This window comes from Pelodiscus sinensis, chromosome 1 (genome assembly GCF_052426305.1).
Source record: "Pelodiscus sinensis isolate ZL-2025 chromosome 1, ASM5242630v1, whole genome shotgun sequence".
Taxonomy (NCBI): Eukaryota; Metazoa; Chordata; order Testudines; family Trionychidae; genus Pelodiscus; species Pelodiscus sinensis.
Genome location: NC_143052.1, coordinates 307,940,178 through 307,960,150, shown reverse-complemented (window position 1 = coordinate 307,960,150; position 19,973 = coordinate 307,940,178). Strand labels below are relative to the sequence as shown.

Below are 19,973 nucleotides of genomic sequence, written 5' to 3'. Positions count from 1 at the left end.
TTCCAGTGTTCTGTGATTCTATGGGCATCAATAATTATTGTTTGAATACCTGAAAATGTTTCCCTATTAAAAGATATTAGGTTTCTCAGGGAAATCATGTCTTACTAATCTATTAGAGTTCTTTGAAGGGGTTAACAAACATGCGGACAAGGGGGATCCAGTAGATATAGTATACTTGGATTTTCAGAAAGCCTTTGACAAGGTCCCTCACCAAAGGCTCTTGTGTAAATTACATTGCCATGGGATAAGAGGGAAGGTCCTTTCTTGGACTGAGAACTGGTTAAAAGACAGGAAACAAAGGGTAGGAATAAAAGGTAAATTTTCAGAATGGAGAGGGGTAACTAGTGGTGTCCCCCAAGGGTCAGTCCTGGGACCAATCCTTTTCAACTTATTCATAAATGATTTGGAGAAAGGAGTAAGCAGTGAGGTGGTAAAGTTTGCGGATGATACCAAACTGTTTAGGATAGTCAAGACAGAAGCAGACTGTGAGGGACTCCAAAAAGATCTCACCAAACTGAGTGATTGGGCAACAAAATGGCAAATGAAATGTAATGTGGATAAAAGTGTAAAGTAATGTACATCAGGAAAAATAACCCCAACTATACATACAGTATGATGGGGGCTAAAGAATAGTTATTTATTAGTTCCCATAATAGAAGAACTAGAGGACACCAAATGAAATTAATGGGTAGCAGGTTTAAAACTAATAAAAGAAAGTTCTTCTTCACATAGAGTGTAGTCAACCTGTGGAACTCCTTGCCAGAGGAGGCTGTGAAAGCTAGGACTATAACAGAGTTTAAAGAGAAGCTAGATAATTTCATGGAGGTTAGGGGATAGAAATGGTGTCCCTGGCCTCTGTTTGTCAGAGTCTGGAGAAGGATGGCAGGAGACAAATTGCTTGATCATTGTCTTCGGTCCACCCTCTCTGGGGCACCTGGTGCTGGCCACTGTCGGTAGACAGGCTATTGGGCTAGATGGACCTTTGGTCTGACCCAGTATGGCTGTTCTTATGTTCTTATGTTCTTATGAATGAATTTTGATTCCACTGAAAATAATTATCTGGCTTGTGCATTTTATTACAGGCACGACTTCCCCTCAAGTGGATGGCTCCAGAATCCATATTTGATAAAATCTACAATACAAAAAGTGATGTGTGGTCTTATGGAGTATTGCTGTGGGAAATATTTTCCTTGGGTAGGTTTAAATGTTTTATTATAGATATTAGAGTATCAACATTTAGGGTCTAATCCAAAGCCCATTTAAATCAATGGATGTTCAACTTCATGGAAAACAATATGAGATAAGTGAAGAGCCACAGGATGCTGATGTAGCTGCAAAAAGAGTTTTTTGCTATTTAAAACTCAAAAGGGATCCATACAGGTGCTGGAAAGAGGGGCATGGCATGAGCGCATAGGAACAAAACCAGGAAAGCTAAGGCAAGGAATACATTCCAACTGGCAAGGAAAGGGATTCAACAAATGTCAGACAAAAAGGAAAGATCAGGGCTGGTGCAGGTCCACTGTTCGATGGAGAAAGGGAGCTGGTAATGGAAGGTGAGAAGATGGAGCTGCTTAACACCTACTTTGCTTCAGTCTTTACATAAAAAATAACTTGTGACCAGATAACTAGTGAGATTATGAAAGATGATAAAAGAGAAGAGATGCAACTCAGGATAAGTAAAAAACATATCAGACATCTTCTGACTAATTTGAAAGAATTCAAGTTAGCAGGGTGTGATGCTCTTCCTACCAGTGTGGCGAAGGAATTAACTGAAAACAATCTCAGAGCCATTGACAATCATATTTGTAAATTCATAGATGACTTCAAAAGGGATAATGTTATGCCCATTTTTAAAAAGGGGGGAAAAAGGAGGAACCGAGGAAGCACAGATCAGTCAGTCTGACTTTACTAGTGGGATGCTACTACAGGTTGGACCTTCCTGGTCCGGCACCCTCAGGACCTGACTGGTCCTGGATGAGGGATTTTTCTGGACCAGGGGAGGTCAATTCAAGCCTCTGCGGCCTCACCCCCCCATGCTTCCTGGCTCCCTCCATACCCCAGCTGAGCTGTGTGCGAAATCCTCCCCCCTCCCCGCCCCACAGCCCAGATAAGCTGCACACTGACTCCTGCCCTGCTCTCCCCTCCCCTCCCCTCCCCCACAGCCCAGCGGAGTCATGCACTGGTTCTTGTCCCCCCCGTCTCCCCCCCCCGCAGTCTCCCCACAGCCCAACTGATCCACACCAGTTCCTGGAGGACCCCTCGCAGCCCAACTGAGCCTCATGCCAGCTCCAGGCCCCACCCCCCTGTAGCACCAGGACTCTAATCCTGGAACATCCATGGTCATGCCAGACCAGAGAATCCTAGATTTTAGAAAAAGCAACGAGGAGTCCTGTGGCACCTTATAGACTAACTGAAGTGTAGGAGCATAAGCTTTCGTGGGCAAAGACCCACTTCGTCAGATGCATGTGACATGCATCTGACGAAGTGGGTCTTTGCCCACGAAAGCTTATGCTCCTACACTTCAGTTAGTCTATAAGGTGCCACAGGACTCCTTGTTGCTTTTGCAGATTCAGACTAACATGGCTACCCCTCTGATACTAGATTTTAGAGGTGCAACTTGTAAAACAATGTATAAAAATTCAAATTGCAAATATCTGGAGGATGAAGATATGATCACTGGCCACCAGCCTGGATTTACAAACAACACACCGTGTCAAATCAGATTGATTTCCTTCTTCGGCAAGGTAACTGGTTTGGTGGATAGGGGGAATGTGGACATAATATACCTACACTTTAGCAAGCCTTTTGACACAATCCCATATGACTTTCTCATAAGCAGGTTGGAGAAATGTGGGTTAAGGAGAACTACCATTAGATGGATACATAATTGGTTGAATAACTATGACTAACTATTGATGTAATGATGTCAGTTGAAAGGAGATCTCAAGTGAGGTTCCACCGGGATCTGTTCTAGGTCAGGGGTTATTTACCATGTTCATTAATGACCTGGAAGTAGGAATAGAGAACATACATTCAAATTTGCAGATGACACAAACCTAAGGGATTGCCAATGCTTTGGAGGGTACAAATAAAATTCAAAGGAATGTTGATAAATTGAAGAACTGGGCTAAAGACAACAAAATGAAATTCAACAAAAAACAAATGTCACAGAAAAAAACCCAAATGCATAAATAGAAAATGGGAGATAACTGTCTGGGCAGCAGCACTATTGAGAAGGATCCGGGAGTTGTGATGAACTACAGCCTCAACATGAATCACCAATGTAAGGCGGCTGGAAAAAAAAATGCAGTTTTGGATTGCACTAATGGAGGCATATCATATAAGTCATCGGAAGTAATAGTACTGCTCTATTCAGTTCTGGTAAGGCCTCATCTAGAGTAATGTGTGCAATTTTGATCACCAATGTGTAGACAGGATTTAGAGAAACTGAAAAGGATCCAGAGGTAAACAACCAAGATGATGAAAGGGATGGAATGCAAGCCATATATGCCAAAGCTGAGGAAACTGGGTATGTTAACTTGGCAAACAGGAGATTAAGGGGGGACATGATAGTTTTGAAAGGCTGCCATAAAAAAATATTCTCTCTTGCCACAGAGTGCAGAGCAAGAGACAACGGGTTCAAGCTACAGTATAGCAGATTTAGATTAAATCTCAGGAAAAACTTGCTAACTGTAAAAACAGTAGGGCAAAGGAAAAGACTGCTTAGAGAGGTTGTGGAAGGGCCTTCAATGGAGGCTTTCGAAAAGGGGTTGGATCGCCATCTGCCTTGGATAGTCAGAGATACAACAAATCCAGTATGTAGGCAGTGGATTAGGCTAGATGACCCTTGTGGTTCCTTCAAACCCTTTTGATTCTATGATTCCTGAATCTCTGACATGCAGAGATACACATACTTGGCAAGAGGTAATTGAATGTTGGTGCCAGATTACAAATTACAACTAGATAACCACAAGTATTTGAATGGTTCTTCCTTTATTTACTCCCCAAAACCACAGCTCATAATTCCAATGTTCTCCTATAGGTACGTCTGTGCATTGAGTGGCAACAAGTCATAGAACCTAGGTATACAGACTTGGGCTCTTGGGGCTGCTACCAGCCTACAGTAGCTATGTAAATGGTGTGGCTAGGTCTGGAGCTCAGGCTAGGAGTTGAAACCGACTCCTGTTCCCTAGACTTCAAATCCTGAGATCCAGACTGAGCTAGAACATCTCCCCAGATATTTGTAGTACAGTAACTCAAGCCCTGCAAGGACAAGTCTAGTGGGCTTGGCTCTGAGACTGACTGTTTCTTTCTGTAACAACATGTCCTGTAAGATCTATTGGCATTAAATCCACTGATGTGAACACAGCCTGACCAGTGTCAGGTGCTTTATTTTGAAAGAGAAGCAGAATCCCAGGTTGAGAGCTTAACAGGAAAGCAAAGTCAATGGTGGAACATTTCATTTTAATTTGTAAATGCCCCTGAGTCTTATGTATAAGACAACCATGATTTGGCCCTCAGTGTAACTCTTAGGAACTGGTCTTGTAGCCTTTTCACCAAGGGAATGTCTATACTATGGAGAAGATCGATGCTACTGTAGTTGATCTTCCAGGGTTTGATTTAGCAGGTCTAGTGAAGACACACTAAATCGAACTCAAAGAGTGCCCCCTTTGGCACTAGTACTCCTGCTCCTCTCAAGGAGTAAGGGAAGCTGAGGAGAGCATTTGCTCCTGTCAACCTCCTGCTGCATGGATGGTGATTTAAGTTACATCGACTCCAGCTACACAATTAACATTGCTGAAGTTAGGTCGATCTTCTGCTCCAGTGTAGAGCAGGCCCAACAGAATGATTACACTGAAGTCTGAGACTATTCCTGTGAGTGATCATTGCAGTGTTGAGTCTTTGTTTTTTCCATTGATCCTGCTGAAGTCACTGGGAATGTGTAATTGAGTTTGCTGCGTCTAGAATTTGGCCTGATATGATTTAAAATCCCCTAATAGGTTTTGACTTTTCCTTTGAGAGCAAATAAAAACCCAGTCAAAAACAAAGCGCCCCAACAAAAAGAACCTCTTTAATTTCACCATGTGAAGATGTGCTAAAAATGACACTTTCTATTTCCAGTCTTTGAAAAAACTACCAGCCACAATTACCCTTGCACAACACAATGACAGCTGCTTCCTACTTACACTCATCACTGGCAGGGGCAAGACAAACAGACATTGAAACAGATGCCAAGGAATGAACTAGAGCATGGAATCTGAAATAAAAACCCTGTGTGAGGCAATGTTTCTTTAAATGAGAAATGCAGGCTACAAAATTAATACTGAAAGGGAAACAGCAATGGCTTTCAAGAGAAGAATCTTAATTGGGTCCCAGACATAGACTGACAACAGCCCAGGAAATTGTTCCAGGCAATCTCTCATCCAATCAGTTACTAGTTTGAATACACGTAGCTGGCACTGCTGCCGATTCTGGTAGCTTCAAGGAAATGTTTGGTGTTTCTCCCAAAGACCCAGCTCCTGGACTCAAGTAATCATATGAAAACCTTGGCTTTTTAAAATTAAATTCCAAAACCTGCTTGCTTATAGAAAAAAGCTTGAAAACATAACATGAGAGCATCCTAAATACTCAGAAACCAGAAGGCAAAGAGCCCAAATGTTGCGCTTTTTTTTTAGAAAAAAAAATCATGATTGATATGCCAATTTCATGATTTTTTTAGGCATGATGTGTGAACATTTGGCGTTAGTTAGACAATGTTTGGTAGAATTTAGGGCAGTATTTATAGTATTGAGCTCTTAGGTATGAAGAGAATATAAACTACATTGCCTTTTATTATCTATTTTAAAACAGAATCACTCTTTTCCCTTGATTTCTACCTGAGTGTTGCTAATACTCATAGATCTCATGCTGTAAGATATTTATGCCCAGATACCCAAAGATATTAAGCCTCTTCTTTTCTGTTGTTATCAATGGGCCAGGACATTGATTTCCATGGCAGTTAAGTGTCTAAACTATTTTTTAAGGCCTGGGCCTAAATGCCTGTAATTTAGACTGACATAGAATCATAGAATATTAGGACTGGAAGGGACCTCGAGAGGTCATCGAGTCCAGTCCCCTAAATGCCTGTAATTTAGACTGACATAGAATCATAGAATACTAGGACTGCCACAGTAACTGAAACCGAAGTCACCTGAAATCAGAATCAAAATTCAAACAGTCAAGCAAACTCACTCACACCAAAAGCTAGCACTCTTACCTGGTAATGTATTCAGCGGCAGGATCTCTTGCTCTCCCCTGTCTGCAGTCCCCTGTCTGCTTCATTTCCCTGGTCGCTCAACATCCCTGGGTGTTGAGGATGGTTGGTGTCTTACAGAATATCAGGCCCCCTGACTTTGTGTTCAGTGGTGCAACATTAGAACTATACCAATTCAGACAGTTATTCTATCGTTCTTGGTCCAAGTACTGATTTTTACATTTTTACCTTTAGGTGCCTCTCCTTACCCAGGGGTCCAAATAGATGAGGATTTCTGCAGCCGATTAAAAGATGGCACAAGAATGAGGGCCCCAGAATATGGAACATCAGAGATGTGAGTTTACTCTTCTCATATGTGGAGTCCTACAAATCTATGGAGATCTGCTTTATATCCAGCCAAGTTGGATCACTAACATATTTTTGACAAGCTCCATCCACGTGCCACGTGTTATCATTTTATTAACTTGAGCAGTAACAGTTTCAAGCATCTGCCCAGCAACTCTCCTTTTCTGGAGACCACATCTAGAAAAGGTTTCCAACCTTCCTTAGCTCTTGACCTCTCTGTAGTTTTCTAGAGTTATGCCAACTGTTCAGACAATGATTCATTAGAGATTGGACTAATATTCCAGACTCATATTACACAGGCCACCAAATTGATCATCAAATGATAGCAGTTCTCGGTCTCTGCCTCGCTAGGTAGATGACCTAGATATGAAAGGTTCTATAACACTAGTACTAATCACCTGAGCCTCATAGAGTCCTGATTTCATCTCAGCTAAAGATGAGAAATACTTTGAATAGATACAACAATTAAAATGTAGACAATAAAGTCCAATCCAAGCATTTGGCCTATGTAATCTTTACACAAATGCTCTGAACTTTAATGAATGCATAATACAACAGGTCACAACATACTGGGCTCTTTAAAAACCAAAAAACAAAAAACGTTGACCATGGTAATTCTGGATGAGTCGCTGAAATCAGAATCCGCTTTCATTCTGCACGTCTGTCTTTGGGGAAAAACACAGACATCAGGTGCCTTACATCTCCTTCAGCAAAAGGAAATAGAATGAAAGGTTTTATGGTGCCTTGTCCTCATCCCACTTACTGAGAGCATCAGTAGGACACTAAATAGCAATACTTACAAAAATGGCATATAGCAGAGTAAAATGATACACAACAGACTCACTCAATCCTCTCTGCACGTGTAACCTACTGGCTCATTTTATTCTCCTACAGACACTTAAGGACTTTTTTTTGTTGTTTCAAATGTTTTATTGCAGGAAGAAAAACTAGACTTGACCAATACAAAGAAGTGAGACATTCATATAAGTCATCTTATAATGCCTTCCACCAGATATCACCAGATAATAAATGCTCAGTGCGACGGTTTAAAGCTATGCTAGGAATAAAAAAAAATCTTTAGGAGCTATTGGTTAAATTATCCTCTGATTGCAATAATCTTGGGTTGCTTTTTGAAACATGTGAAAGCCCCTGAAGGGGAGTCTTTTTCTGAAGATTGGCTCTTTTCTTGTTCCTGGTGATGCCTGAGATCTTCCTCGTTAAAATGCATAAATACTTCTAGTTTTTCTAGATCGATGTGTTATGAAGAACAATAACTAAGTGCAGTGGCATGACCCTACTGTAATAAACTTGGAGCTTTTTGATATGCCCCCATGAGGAATACATTGTGCGTTCCCACAAAACGTGCTCATTTTGTTTTTATTGTCCTAGCTATCAAATTATGTTGGACTGTTGGCATGGGAATCCCAATGAAAGACCCAGATTTTCTGACCTGGTGGAAAGGTTAGGGGACCTGCTTCAAGCAAATGTACAACAGGTACAGAAATGAATGACGTTAATAAATATTACTACACTAGCAGACTTATCCGGCATTGCCTGGGTCCTTCAGAGCAGGAAGCTGGCAGTGGGGGATGTGTGTGTGCAGGAATCAGGGCAGAGGCTTGGAATGTGGGTCAGTACAGGAGGCTGGGGGTGGAGAGGTGCATGAGTGAGGGGTGGGGAGTGAGGAGAGGCTGGGGGGGTGTCCGAACTGGCATGGGCCTTTTCTCTCTCCCAAGGTACACCCTGGTCACCAGGAACATTTCTCTCCCCCCAGGCCTCCCCAGCCACCAAAGGCTTTTTCTCTCCCCCTACTCTGGTGCTACAGCCAAGGGCTAGGGCGGGGGAAGGGTTTGGGGTAGGGAGGCTACTTACTCAAGGAGTGTCTAAACTACACCCTTCTGTTGGCAGAGGGATGTAAATGAAGCACTTCGAAAGTGCAAATGAAGCGGGGATTTAACTATCCCACGCTTCATTTGCATAATTGCGTCATGGCCCTGTTTCGAACAAACGCCATTTCGAAACTGAAACCGCAGTTTAGACATGGTTTTTTTGACAATGATCCAGGAGTACAGGATCTTTCAAAAAGGCGCCCTGTTGTCGGAAAAAACGCGTCTAAACTGCAGTTTCAGTTTCAAAATGGCACTTGTTTGAAATAGCACCATGATGCAATTATGCAAATGAAGCGCGGGATAGTTAAATCCCCGCTTCATTTGCACTTTCGAAGTGTTTCATTTACATCCCTCTGCCGACAGAAGGGTGTAGTTTAGACACTTCCCCAGTGTGCTGGCAGGCAAGATGGGGAAGCCCCAGCCCTGCTGGCCATTCCTCTGGTGGTAAGTCTGCCCCCAGTGGACACCCTGCAGAATAGCTCTCTCCTGTGGGCTCGCTGTCCCCAGTGGCCACTCTTATGTCACATCCCTCGGAATGGCAACGCCTCCTTTTGCATGTAATGGGGAAAAGTCCCATTCCTGGGGCTTCCGGTTGTCCTGGCACAACCAAACCCTGGCCTTGCTTTAAGTTAGGAGAAGAGGAAGCTGCCTGCCAAATTTGATGGTGCTAGCTCTTACCTTTTAGGAGGAGTCCCTGAACAAACAGACTTGCAGACACACACAGACAGCAGCCTCTAAAATACACACACACACACACACACGCACGCACGCGTCATATCCTGGACTATCTTTATTGTCATGTAATGTGTTTTTGTGTTTTTAGGCTGGCAAAGACTATATTCCTCTGAATACTATATTTACAGCAGACAGCAGATTTGCATACTCACATCCCACCTTAGACAACTCTAATTTGAGTGAAGATATTTCAGTTCCAAAATCAAACCATGAAAGCACTGAAAATATTGGGTAAGATAAAAAATACCAATAAGATTTCTTTACGTTTAAAAGCCTCCGAGGGATAACCGTCTTGGTCTGTATTTGCAAAAACAATGAGAAGTTCTGTGGCACCTTCGAGACTTACAGATTTATTAGGGCATAAGCTTTCATGGGTAAAACGGACTTCATCTGATGAAGTGAGTTTTACCCACAAAAACTTATACCCTACTAAATCTGGAGTATAATAAGTCCAGATCCAGATGGATCTGGACTCATTATACTCTGGTCATCTGAAGAAGTGGGTATTGCCCACGAAATGCTCATGATATCATCTACATGACTTGTTAGTCTTATGGTGCTACAAGACTATTTGTTGTTTTTTAAGTTTTTTCTGTTACAGACTAATTTGGCTACCCCTCTGAACCTAATAAATCTGTTAGTTTCAAAGGTGCCACAGGACTCCTTGTTGTTTTTCCATTGACTATGTAGATTAGAAGAATCTTCTCCTCAGGCGTGTTATGGATTAGGATGAGAAAACAATTAAAAACTACTCTGAACTTTCTGCCATGTCTATGATCTAACTGAAAATTTTAAGTTTTCTTTTTAAATAAGATCACTTTAATTGTTTTCTTCCTCCTTGCATTCCAAAATGGCATCTAGTCCTTCCCTCCCTCTCTATGAAATTCCCTCTTACCTCTGTATAACCTTCCAGCACGTTCCTTCCCATTACCACCTGCCACTGATTTCAAATTCTACATGCTGTGGGGTATGCAGTGCATTCTGGAGGAGATCATATTATCAGTTGTGGAAGAGACCTAGCAGATGCTACAAGAGCTTCTGAGCTTAGCAAGGAAACCTTCAAAGCCGAGAGTGTGATGGTCATCAAGGTCATGCAGAGCGGTTTCTACTGGTAGATTGTGGGGTGGGTATAGGGGATAAAAGACCCGGTGAAGAAGGAAAAGGGCAAGCCTTTCTATATGACCACCGAATCACAAGTTAATCTGTGTGTCTAAATATACTGGTTCTTGTGTGTAAACCATTTAGCTCAGTGTTTCTTAAACTGTGTCTTGTGGTACATCGGTGTGCCGCAGAGAACAATAGTTCAAAATGGCTGCCCTTAAAGGGAGAGGCATCCTTTTTTTTTTTTTTGTTCAATAACTTTTTCCTGGCCGCTCAACAAAAAATTTTTGGTGTTCCTCATAAAAAAATTATTGTTTGGTGTTCCTCGGTCTTAAAAAGTTTAAGAAACACTGATTTAACTTCAGCAAATTTTTAAATATTAAAAGGAAAGAAAAACTTCTTGATGATATCTGTCTCCTGCTTGTTTGTTGAACAGTTACATAAACACCTTCAAAATGAAGCCATTCCAGCGGGTAAACACCTTTGAAGAGCTTTCACCCAGGGATACTTTTGCATTTGATGTAAGTGGTACTTGGCCCAAATACAACTGACAGTTTGTTCTTCATTCACCTGTTAATATTAAATTTTTAAAAGGGCATTTTACTTTGTGTGTCTGTGCAATGCAGCATTGTCTGCTCTGAGAAGTTAGGTCATTTATAAACAATACAGGCAGTCCCCGGGTTACATGGATCTGACTTACATCGGATCCCTACTTACAAACAGGGTGAGGCAACCCCGCACTAGCTGCTTCCCCCCAGCAGACCAGGGAGACGTGAAGCTAGCGCCCCCCCCCCCCCAGCAGACCAGGGAGACGCGGAGCGGCTTTTCTCAGCAGACACCTCAGCTTGAGAATAAAGGACTGAGGGAAGTGAGGTGTGGGAGAATAAAACTGAGCTCTGGAGAAATGTTCGGCTAGAGTTTCCCCTACAATATGTACCAGTTCTGACTTACATACAAATTCAACTTAAGAACAAACCTACACTCCCTATCTTGTACGTAACCCGGGGACTGCCTGTACTGTAATAAAAGAGGAGGTGCTAATAAAATGCAAAATGGAGCACATTGGTCAGTGTGGACCACAGCTTTCCATCACATGGCTTGATATCACCTTCTCCTTTGGCATGAAGGTGTAGTGAACAGACCAGAGAACCTGGTATCCTGTGTTACATCTTCATCTGAGCAGCCTGACCATGCAATGTTGAAGGCACTTAGGAGCCCCGGTCTCATGGAAAGTCAACACCTAAGCTGCTTTTGAAAATTTGACACAATAGAAATGTGTCTTTTTTAAAATAACCTTTTTTTCTATTAAATGCCTACAAGTTTTTTATTCTTTTTCAGGATTATCAGGCAGACAGTGGGATGGTGCTGGCTTCAGAAGAACTGAAACGCTTTACGTGGACAGAGAGCAAACAAAAGCAAACGCTTTTTGGGTCTGTGTTTCCTGCTTCTTTCTTATCCTTTACCATATATATCAAATAGGGCATGTTCTTGTGCTCAATCACACTTGACAGAAATGGTTGTAAATCATTTTTGGGTAATCACACTGTGATTGGTTTACTTATTTGGTACCTGTGACCAAGCCATCCAGGCACATGATAGTAAATGAAAATCAAACAAAAATTACAAATGTCACCTAGATGCATTGTCACTACCCTCATTTACTAGCTCTACACCTGATAGTCTAGGATTAGTGACCTGGGTCACTACGTCTGTGGTAGATAGCTGCAGGAAACAGGTTCCAAAGATGAGGGCCTTTTGTTGAAAATGAATTGCTCTGGGTCCCGGAAGTTCTCAGGAGACACCAAATGCATGCAGCAGATATGCATCTAACAAGGCTTGCTTTTGCCCTGCTCTTGCATGAATCAGCTAAGCAAAACCCATTTAAAAACCATGTACTCAGGATGCTCAAGTGGCAACTTTACAATAGATGGATGTGAGGGCCTCATTTCTCTTCCTGCTTTTAAGTGGTTTAATATATTGGCCACCTTCCTCTGCTTAATTCCTGACAGCTGCCTGTGAGGGGAACAAGGGCTGTCTATTAAATGTCCTGTACTAACATGACCTAGCTCTAGACAAGGAATGTTTATTTTCTCAGTGACAGTGGTTCCTCCATTCCAGGGCTGGTCTGAGACTGAAAGTTGCAGGCAAGTTTTAATTCCCAGGTTAAGGCCAGCTCACAGTATAGAGGCTACTCTGAGCAGAGTGATTGCTCATCTTGTGCTGACAATATTACAGCCCTCGTGCCACCTAGATTGTGCTGGATTTGTCACGCTGAATCCTGTAGCATAGGTGTGTGTGGCATAGGTGTGAGGGATACAAGCAATGGCAGATGATAAAGTTCTTGGTCAAGATCTCAAAAGATTTGCATACAGGAAAATTTCAGTGATCAGCTACATTATATTGGCTGTATTTGAGCGAGATCTGTGCAGGGATACACACAGGCTACGTCTACACTGGCCTCTTTTTCGGAAGGGGCATGCTAATTTTGAAAGTGGGAATAGGGAAATCCGCGGGGGATTTAAATATCCCCCATGGATTTAAATAAACATGTCCGCCGCTTTTTTTCCGGCTTGGGGAAAAGCCGGAAAAAAAGCGTCTAGACTGGCCCGATCCTCCGGAATAAAGCCCTATTCTGGAGGATCTCTTATTCCTACTTTGAATAGGGCTTTATTCCGGAGGATCGGGCCAGTCTAGACGCTTTTTTTCCGGCTTTTCCCCAAGCCGGAAAAAAAGCGGCGGACATGTTTATTTAAATCCACGGGGGATATTTAAATCCCCCACGGATTTCCCTATTCCCACTTTCAAAATTAGCATGCCCCTTCCGAAAAAGGGGCCAGTGTAGACGTAGCGACAGAGAACACCTGATGAGGTAGCAGAAAAGTTGTATTGGCAATGGTGAGAAAAGGAAGAATTACCTATGTGTGCTAAAGCCCTGGGCTATAACAGGTCATCTGTATCAAGCAGTGCTAAAAGTTTGATAACTGCCCCGATCCCTCATACGTTCTGCCCATCTACACGTTACAGAATTTTTAAAAAGTAATGTTTAAAGTTCTCATTTTGAGACCACTTCTTGTATCCTGGAAAAGCCACATATAATGAATGATACATAAGGACTGCACAGAACTCAGTAGAACAAAATATCTCTAAAAATGACATGAAATAGCTTTTATCTAAATAAACATGCCATTTTTTAGGTCTGATACCTTGTATCCAGGGCTAGCAGCCAGTGCTACTTGTCTCCATGAAGCCTAGTAATCTCCCTTTTTAAAGCCAAAAAGCTCTAGTTTCTAAGGTTTAGTCTACACTGGCAATTGAGCGACAGAGCTTTTGTTACTCACAGGTGCTTAACTCCCTCTCTCCCCCTGCATGACAAAAGCTTTGGCATGGCAAATGATAGTGTAAAAGTACAAACGGTGCTTTGACTCCTTCCAACAAAAGCAAACACCTGATTGTACGGGGTGGAAGTTTTTGGTTATCACTTAGTGTTTACACTGCTGGACATTTAGCAACCAAGCCATCTCCCTGAAAGCTGTGTAGACACAATCTGACACTACAATTGGTTCAAGGCTGTATATCATTCTTCAGAAATGTCATTTTGCAAAAAGTGTCAGTGGGGAAGAGAAGGGAACGTCTTGGTGGTGACCAGAGCCATCTCATCCCTAGGATGGTTCGGGGTGGCCGCTCCACCTCAACTGTCCCATGGATGGGATGGTCCCCATGTTAGTCATGGGGGCCAGGGTGGCCTGGGGGATTAGCTGAGGGGTGGGATCTGGCACAAGATGGCTGCAAGCAGTGCACTAACCACAGCAGCGGGAGCTGGAGCTCCCCAGAAGTCTGCTCTGTTCTGCCCTGCCACCCACCTCCCAGGCCACTCTGTTCTCCTCCTTCTTCACTGTGGCAGGGCAGAGCCTGGGGGAAGAGCGGGGTGGAGCAGATGCAGGGCGGGGGCAGGCTTGCAGTGGGGGAGAAGGGTGTTCCAGGCCCTGTATGCCCCTATTATGACTCAGGTGGCAACTAAGACAAATTGATTTTTAGAAATGGCAGCTGTTAGGAGACTGGGAATAAGTCCTAGGGGAGCTAGAGTAGCTAGCTGAGAACAGGAGGTGGTCAAAACTGCATGATAAGAGCAACATGCAATAGTGTTCTGCTGGAAGATGTTATTGGCTGCCATCCATTGGGTCTTTGATATATAAACAATCACAGACCCGATTAAAGATGATGGATGTTCTAAAGCCAGCTCCTTTGGCTAAATGGAAGAAACAATTAAATGTCACTTTATGCAGGGATAACTGGAAACAATAGGAGGGAGGTGCCCAAGCCAGTGGACCACATAAAGCCTGACCAGGGACTGATAGTAAATGCCAGAGCTAGGAGGTTGGTTGCAGGGTGTGCTTAAGAGGCAGAAAGGAGCAGGGGAGGGAAAGCCAGCAGACAGGAAAGAAGCAACAGAAGTGGTCAAAAGCATGGCCCTGAGAAGGCACAGAGAGACAGACCTCTGTGGAGAAGGAAATGATCGGAGGCGGCAGATTTGGAAATGAATAGTGGGCACTTTCCTTGGTTGCTGTTCCCTATTATGTCCAAGATACAAGACTTTGGGAAAAGTCTTAGTAAATAAAGAGGATTGCATCATGGGATGTTTGATGCCATCATCAATTTCTTCTCCTACTAGATACAACCCTGCAAGGTCTCAAATGCTGACTAACCATTCAGGTGAAAAGGGGATCTGTAGTGTCACAACACACAGGGCACATGTGTTGAAGGCCTTGGAGTCACAGGTGCAGAAATAAGAAGAAAAATGGGAGTCCACCAAAGATATAGGAAAAATAAATTCTGTTGATTTAAAACTTCCAAGGACATGTGGTCATTTAGCTCACAATACTCCACATGAGGGGGAAGAGGAGCTCATGACAACATAGAAACTTACTCTTTTAATTCTTGAAATAACCCTTTTGAGCACTGAGCATTTAAATACACTCACTGGAGGGTAAGGATGTAAAATAAGGCAAACACTCCCTTTTTGGGGACTGCAAGGCTAAGGGAAACAATATCACCCTGAATGCAGGCCAAGTTAAGACCATCAAATGTTATTTCATGGCTACATGGTGGTCTAAATGCAGAACTGGTCCTATGTACTTTGGTGATGTGCCTGGGTGGCACAAGCCCCTTTGAGCAGCCACAATCCCAGCCAGTCCCAATAGGTTGCTCGCCATTTCCTTCAATACACTAAGAATAATCTTAGATTCATTCCTGTCCTCCCCTTACTATGCATTGAAAGTGACACTCTCTGTTTTACAGTCGGAAAGCTGCCAGCAGGAGCAAGGAGTCCGTGCTTTCTGGAATGATCAGACCGAGTTTCTGCAGTTCCAGTTGTGGTCACCTCAGTGAAGTTAGTTGGCGATTTCCTTATGGCAACACAATGCTGGACAAAATGAAGGTGCATCGTTCTCCTCCTCCTGAGTACAATTCACTGGGGTTTTATTCCCCTCCACCTGTGTAAGAAGTTCTGTGCAAAGATTCTGATGTGTATTTTAACCTGAACCAGTGCTCCCTATGCACTGCCAGTTTAAAAGCTTCTACATGAAACAGCTGCAGTTTGTATGATCTCAAAGCTTTTTCTCCAGATACCTCCCCCCACCCCCCGCATTGACAAACTCAGATGCCCTGCTTTTCTGCAGTCTGCACAAATCCTGTGTGCTTTTACAATGAAGTAGGGCACCAGTGCTAAGGACCTAGTTTTCTCAAGTACTCTCCTTACAGAGCGCACCGAGAACTCTGTATCTTCAATGATTGGTGCCCTAATCTTCATGGCAAAAACCCCAGTTCAGTTTCTGAGACCTAGCAAAGGATGGGAGTCCCATGGAAGTAGCATGCCCTGCCTCACAGCAAGGTTAACAGCCTGTCACTTAACATAATCCATTCTCAATTCAGATTCATTGAGATCTGAAACAAGAACACAGTTCCATTCTCCTCAGGCAAAAAGATCAGGGCAGTAGAGTACCATTAATGCTGAGAGGGTCAATTATGGGCAAGAAACTACATTGCCCATCAGAATCTGGGCCCAGTGGTCTGAGAGGCCCCAATGCTGTATTGAGGGTAAAGCAAGTGGGGGGGGGGGATGTCTACTTGTGTGACACAGGGAGGATGAGAAAGAGCAGGGGTGGGGAAAGCGCCCAGTTCTTGAAGTTCAGGATGCACTGTCTCTGCTTATAGCAGTTTGTGGAAGGATTAATGCCTTTAACAAGCACGAGTTTCTTCTGGTAGATCAGGGCTTAGTTTCCATCCATTCTTAGACCATAAGAGAACTGAAGGCCTCCTCAAACCCAGGAATTTCTACACAAACAGCACAAAATGCAGTTGTCAAGAAAACATAATAAAAAAACCTGTGACTGAAATAATGAAAATTACATATTAATTAGGAGCTTTATCAAGCTTGCTAGGGCACTAGCTCAAACAAATCATCTTGAAGGCTCCATTTTGTCCCTTCAAGAATGTGCACTGGAAATTATATGTGAGCTAAGTTTTGTCTACAATACCTACTGAACTCTCTAACATATTGTACTGATTGCTAGTTATTGAAATCAGTCGGCAATATTTCAGGATGGCCAATAAACTCTGCCTGCTATTAAAGTGAACAAATATTTATTAGATGACCTGCAAGGGTTCCTAACAAGTAACTCGCAATATAATCCTTTGGGAGGCTTTGGTGACTTCTATACATGCAGGCTGTGTCTACACTGGCACCCTTTTCCGTAAAAGGGATGCTAATGAGACACTTCGGAATTGCAAATTCCACGGGAGATTTAAATATCCCCCGCGGCATTTGCATGAACATGGCTGCTGCTTTTTTCCGGCTCGGGGTTTTGTTGGAGAAAAGCGCCAGTCTAGATGGGATCTTGCAGAAAATAAGCCCTTTTCAAGTAGGAATAAGGGATCTTCCGGAAAAGGGCTTATTTTCCACAAAATCCCGTCTAGACTGGCGCTTTTCTCCGGCAAAACCCCGAGCCGGAAAAAAGCAGCAGCCATGTTCAAGCAAATCCCACGGGAGATATTTAAATCCCCCACGGAATTTGCAATTCCGAAGTGTCTCATTAGCATCCCTTTTACGGAAAAGAGTGCCAGTGTAGACACAGCCGCAGAGTTGACTTTCAAATTACTTAACAGTATGGGTGTACAGCAGCAAAAGTATGTGTTAGCAATTTGCATCAGACACTCTGTATTGACTAAAGAGAAACAGTAGGCACTATCCCCCTTCAATTTTGTGTGCAATATTAATATAAAAATGGCCTCTGATAAAGCTTCAACTATTAAAGGTTAGGAGAGGGGGAGCAATTTGAGGGAAAGCAGCCACATACAGAGCCCTAGCTGAAGAATGCTCTGGAGACACTTCAAAGGCATCCATCCCGAACTTTATCAGGGGAGCATTAATTGTAGCTAGGACCAATTTGCTCGGTTGCTTGCTAGTAGAGCAAAATTAACTTTGCTTCATACCTATGGATGAGTCACAAAACCTTTCCTGCTTTCACTCCAGCCAAACTAATTATTCAGGGATAGTGCATCTCTAGGGAAGTGTATTGCACACTGTAAATTTATAAATATGCTTTTTGTGCATAAATATTTAAAAAACTGGAATATAAAGATTACTTTTATATAAACTTTACTAAAAATTTCTTTGGATGTGAATAACTTACTCCTATGTTTTACATTCCTTATCTTTTTATAGCAAATGTATTTTAATTACTAAATTCACATAATTAATCAAGCAAAAGCAAACTTGTTTAACTGACTGCATGGATCAAGGCCCCACAGAAAAGACATTTTCCACAGGCCTGTCTAAGTTGTGCCTATAGTGTCCCAGATTTGCTCACAGATGTGTGGTCATATAGAAAAACACAGCAACTTCCACTAAGAGTTCACAGTCTCATTGTTCCTAATGTTTTGTGTGAATAAAGTACATCTTCAATGCATTTCATGTAGCTGTTTGCCTATACTATATTAGCTACAGGCCCAAGGGTGCTTTCCTCATACAAAGGTGGCAGGTCCTCCTCTTTCTCCTCCTCTTCCACAAGCCCCTTGCATCAGGGGCGGGGGGCAGGGAGTGTGAGACAGCGATGTTGGCCGTCGTCCATAGCATCTTTCCTCCCTGTATGCAAGGACTTCAAGTTTAAGAATCATGCTGACCTAATAGCCCCAGTACTGCAGCATCTATGTATACAATCCATGCATTGCCTGACCCAGAATTACTTTCTACAAGAATATGAAAGGCTTGAACATAACTTCTTGACTGGCATTTTCCACACAGCATGACCTCGCTTGCAATGCAAAGGTGAGGCCATGCCTTATGTGCAAGTGTAGAATTGCATGCCTTATGAAAAAATGTCACAGCACACCACTGCTTCTGTTCCTTCCTCCACTACAACCCGATCCAACATATTCATAAACAATCTGGAGGGGGGGGGGGGGGGAAGCAGTAAGGTGACAAAATTTGCAGATGATGCAAAACTGCAGACTGCAAAGAGCTTCAAAGGGCTCTCACAAAACTGGGTGAGTGGGAAAGAAAATGACAGATGAAACAATGTTGATAAGTGTAAAGTAATGCACATTGGAAAACAAAATCTACACTCTCCATACAAAATGATGGGGTCTAAGTTAGCTGTTACCACTCAAGGAGAGAGATCTTGGAGTCATTGTGGATAGTTCTCTGAAAACATCCAGTGTGCACCAGAAATCTAAAAAGCAAACAATGTTAGGAGTCATTAAGAAAGGCTACATAATAAAGACTGAAAATACCATGCTGTCATGGTACGCCTGCATCTTGAATTCTGCACACACGTGATTACCTCATCTCAAAAAATACTGGAATTGGAAAAGATTCAGAAAAGGGCAACAAAAATGTTATGGATCAGCTGCCAAAGGAAGAGAGATTAATAGGATTGGGACTTTCAGCTTGGAAAAAAATGACTGAGGAAGAATATGACAGATTTATAAAATCTATGACTGGTGTGGAGACAGTAAATAAGGAAAAGTTATTTACTACTTCCCATAGCACAAGAACTAGGGAGACACAAATAAACATAATAGGCAGCAGGTTTAAAACAAACAAAAGGAAGATTTCCCACACAACAGAGTCAACCAGTGGAACTCCCTGCCAGAGGATGTTGTGAAGGCCAACATGGTTAAAAAAAGAACTAGATAGATTCATGGAGGATAGGATGATCAATGGTTAGCAAGCATGGGCAGGGATGGCGTTCCTAGCCTATGTTTTATCAGGGCTGGGAATGGGCAACAGGGGATGGATCATGTGATGATTGCCTGTTCTGCTCATTGCCTTTGGGGCACCTGGCAATGGTCACTGGTAGAAGACAGGACACTGGGCTAGACTTACCTTTGGTCAGACACAATATGGCTGTTTTTATATTCTTAATGACCCACATACGGAGTGGTGGTGACTGGACAGCAGCCAGAGAGTCTGGCAGAACAGCATAAATTGTATACTGTGACAGTCTGAGAAATAGTGCTAAGGCACATGGCAGCGGGTAGTTCTCAACAGCCCCATAATTTTAAAAGTCTGATTTGTCTCCCTCTTGTTAATTGCTATGGGCTTCAAGTAGAGCTTAACCTCACTGCTTCTAATTCATTCCCTGCTGTGAGGC

General features: G+C 42.8%; 1 protein-coding gene across 2 annotated transcripts in view; it reads left to right on the top strand.

The window, feature by feature from the left end:
- Window positions 1-18,074, top strand: part of FLT1 (fms related receptor tyrosine kinase 1) — a 162,483-nt gene extending 144,409 nt beyond the window's left edge. For both annotated transcript variants that reach the window (XM_075919213.2, XM_006138918.5), the window contains 7 exons: window positions 1,083-1,194; window positions 6,488-6,587; window positions 7,988-8,093; window positions 9,311-9,453; window positions 10,760-10,844; window positions 11,662-11,753; window positions 15,619-18,074. In XM_075919213.2, the coding sequence (XP_075775328.2) occupies window positions 1,083-1,194; window positions 6,488-6,587; window positions 7,988-8,093; window positions 9,311-9,453; window positions 10,760-10,844; window positions 11,662-11,753; window positions 15,619-15,820 (840 nt within the window). In that variant the 3' untranslated portion in view covers window positions 15,821-18,074. The remainder of the gene's footprint in view (window positions 1-1,082; window positions 1,195-6,487; window positions 6,588-7,987; window positions 8,094-9,310; window positions 9,454-10,759; window positions 10,845-11,661; window positions 11,754-15,618) is intronic.
- The last annotated feature ends 1,899 nt before the right edge of the window (window positions 18,075-19,973 follow it).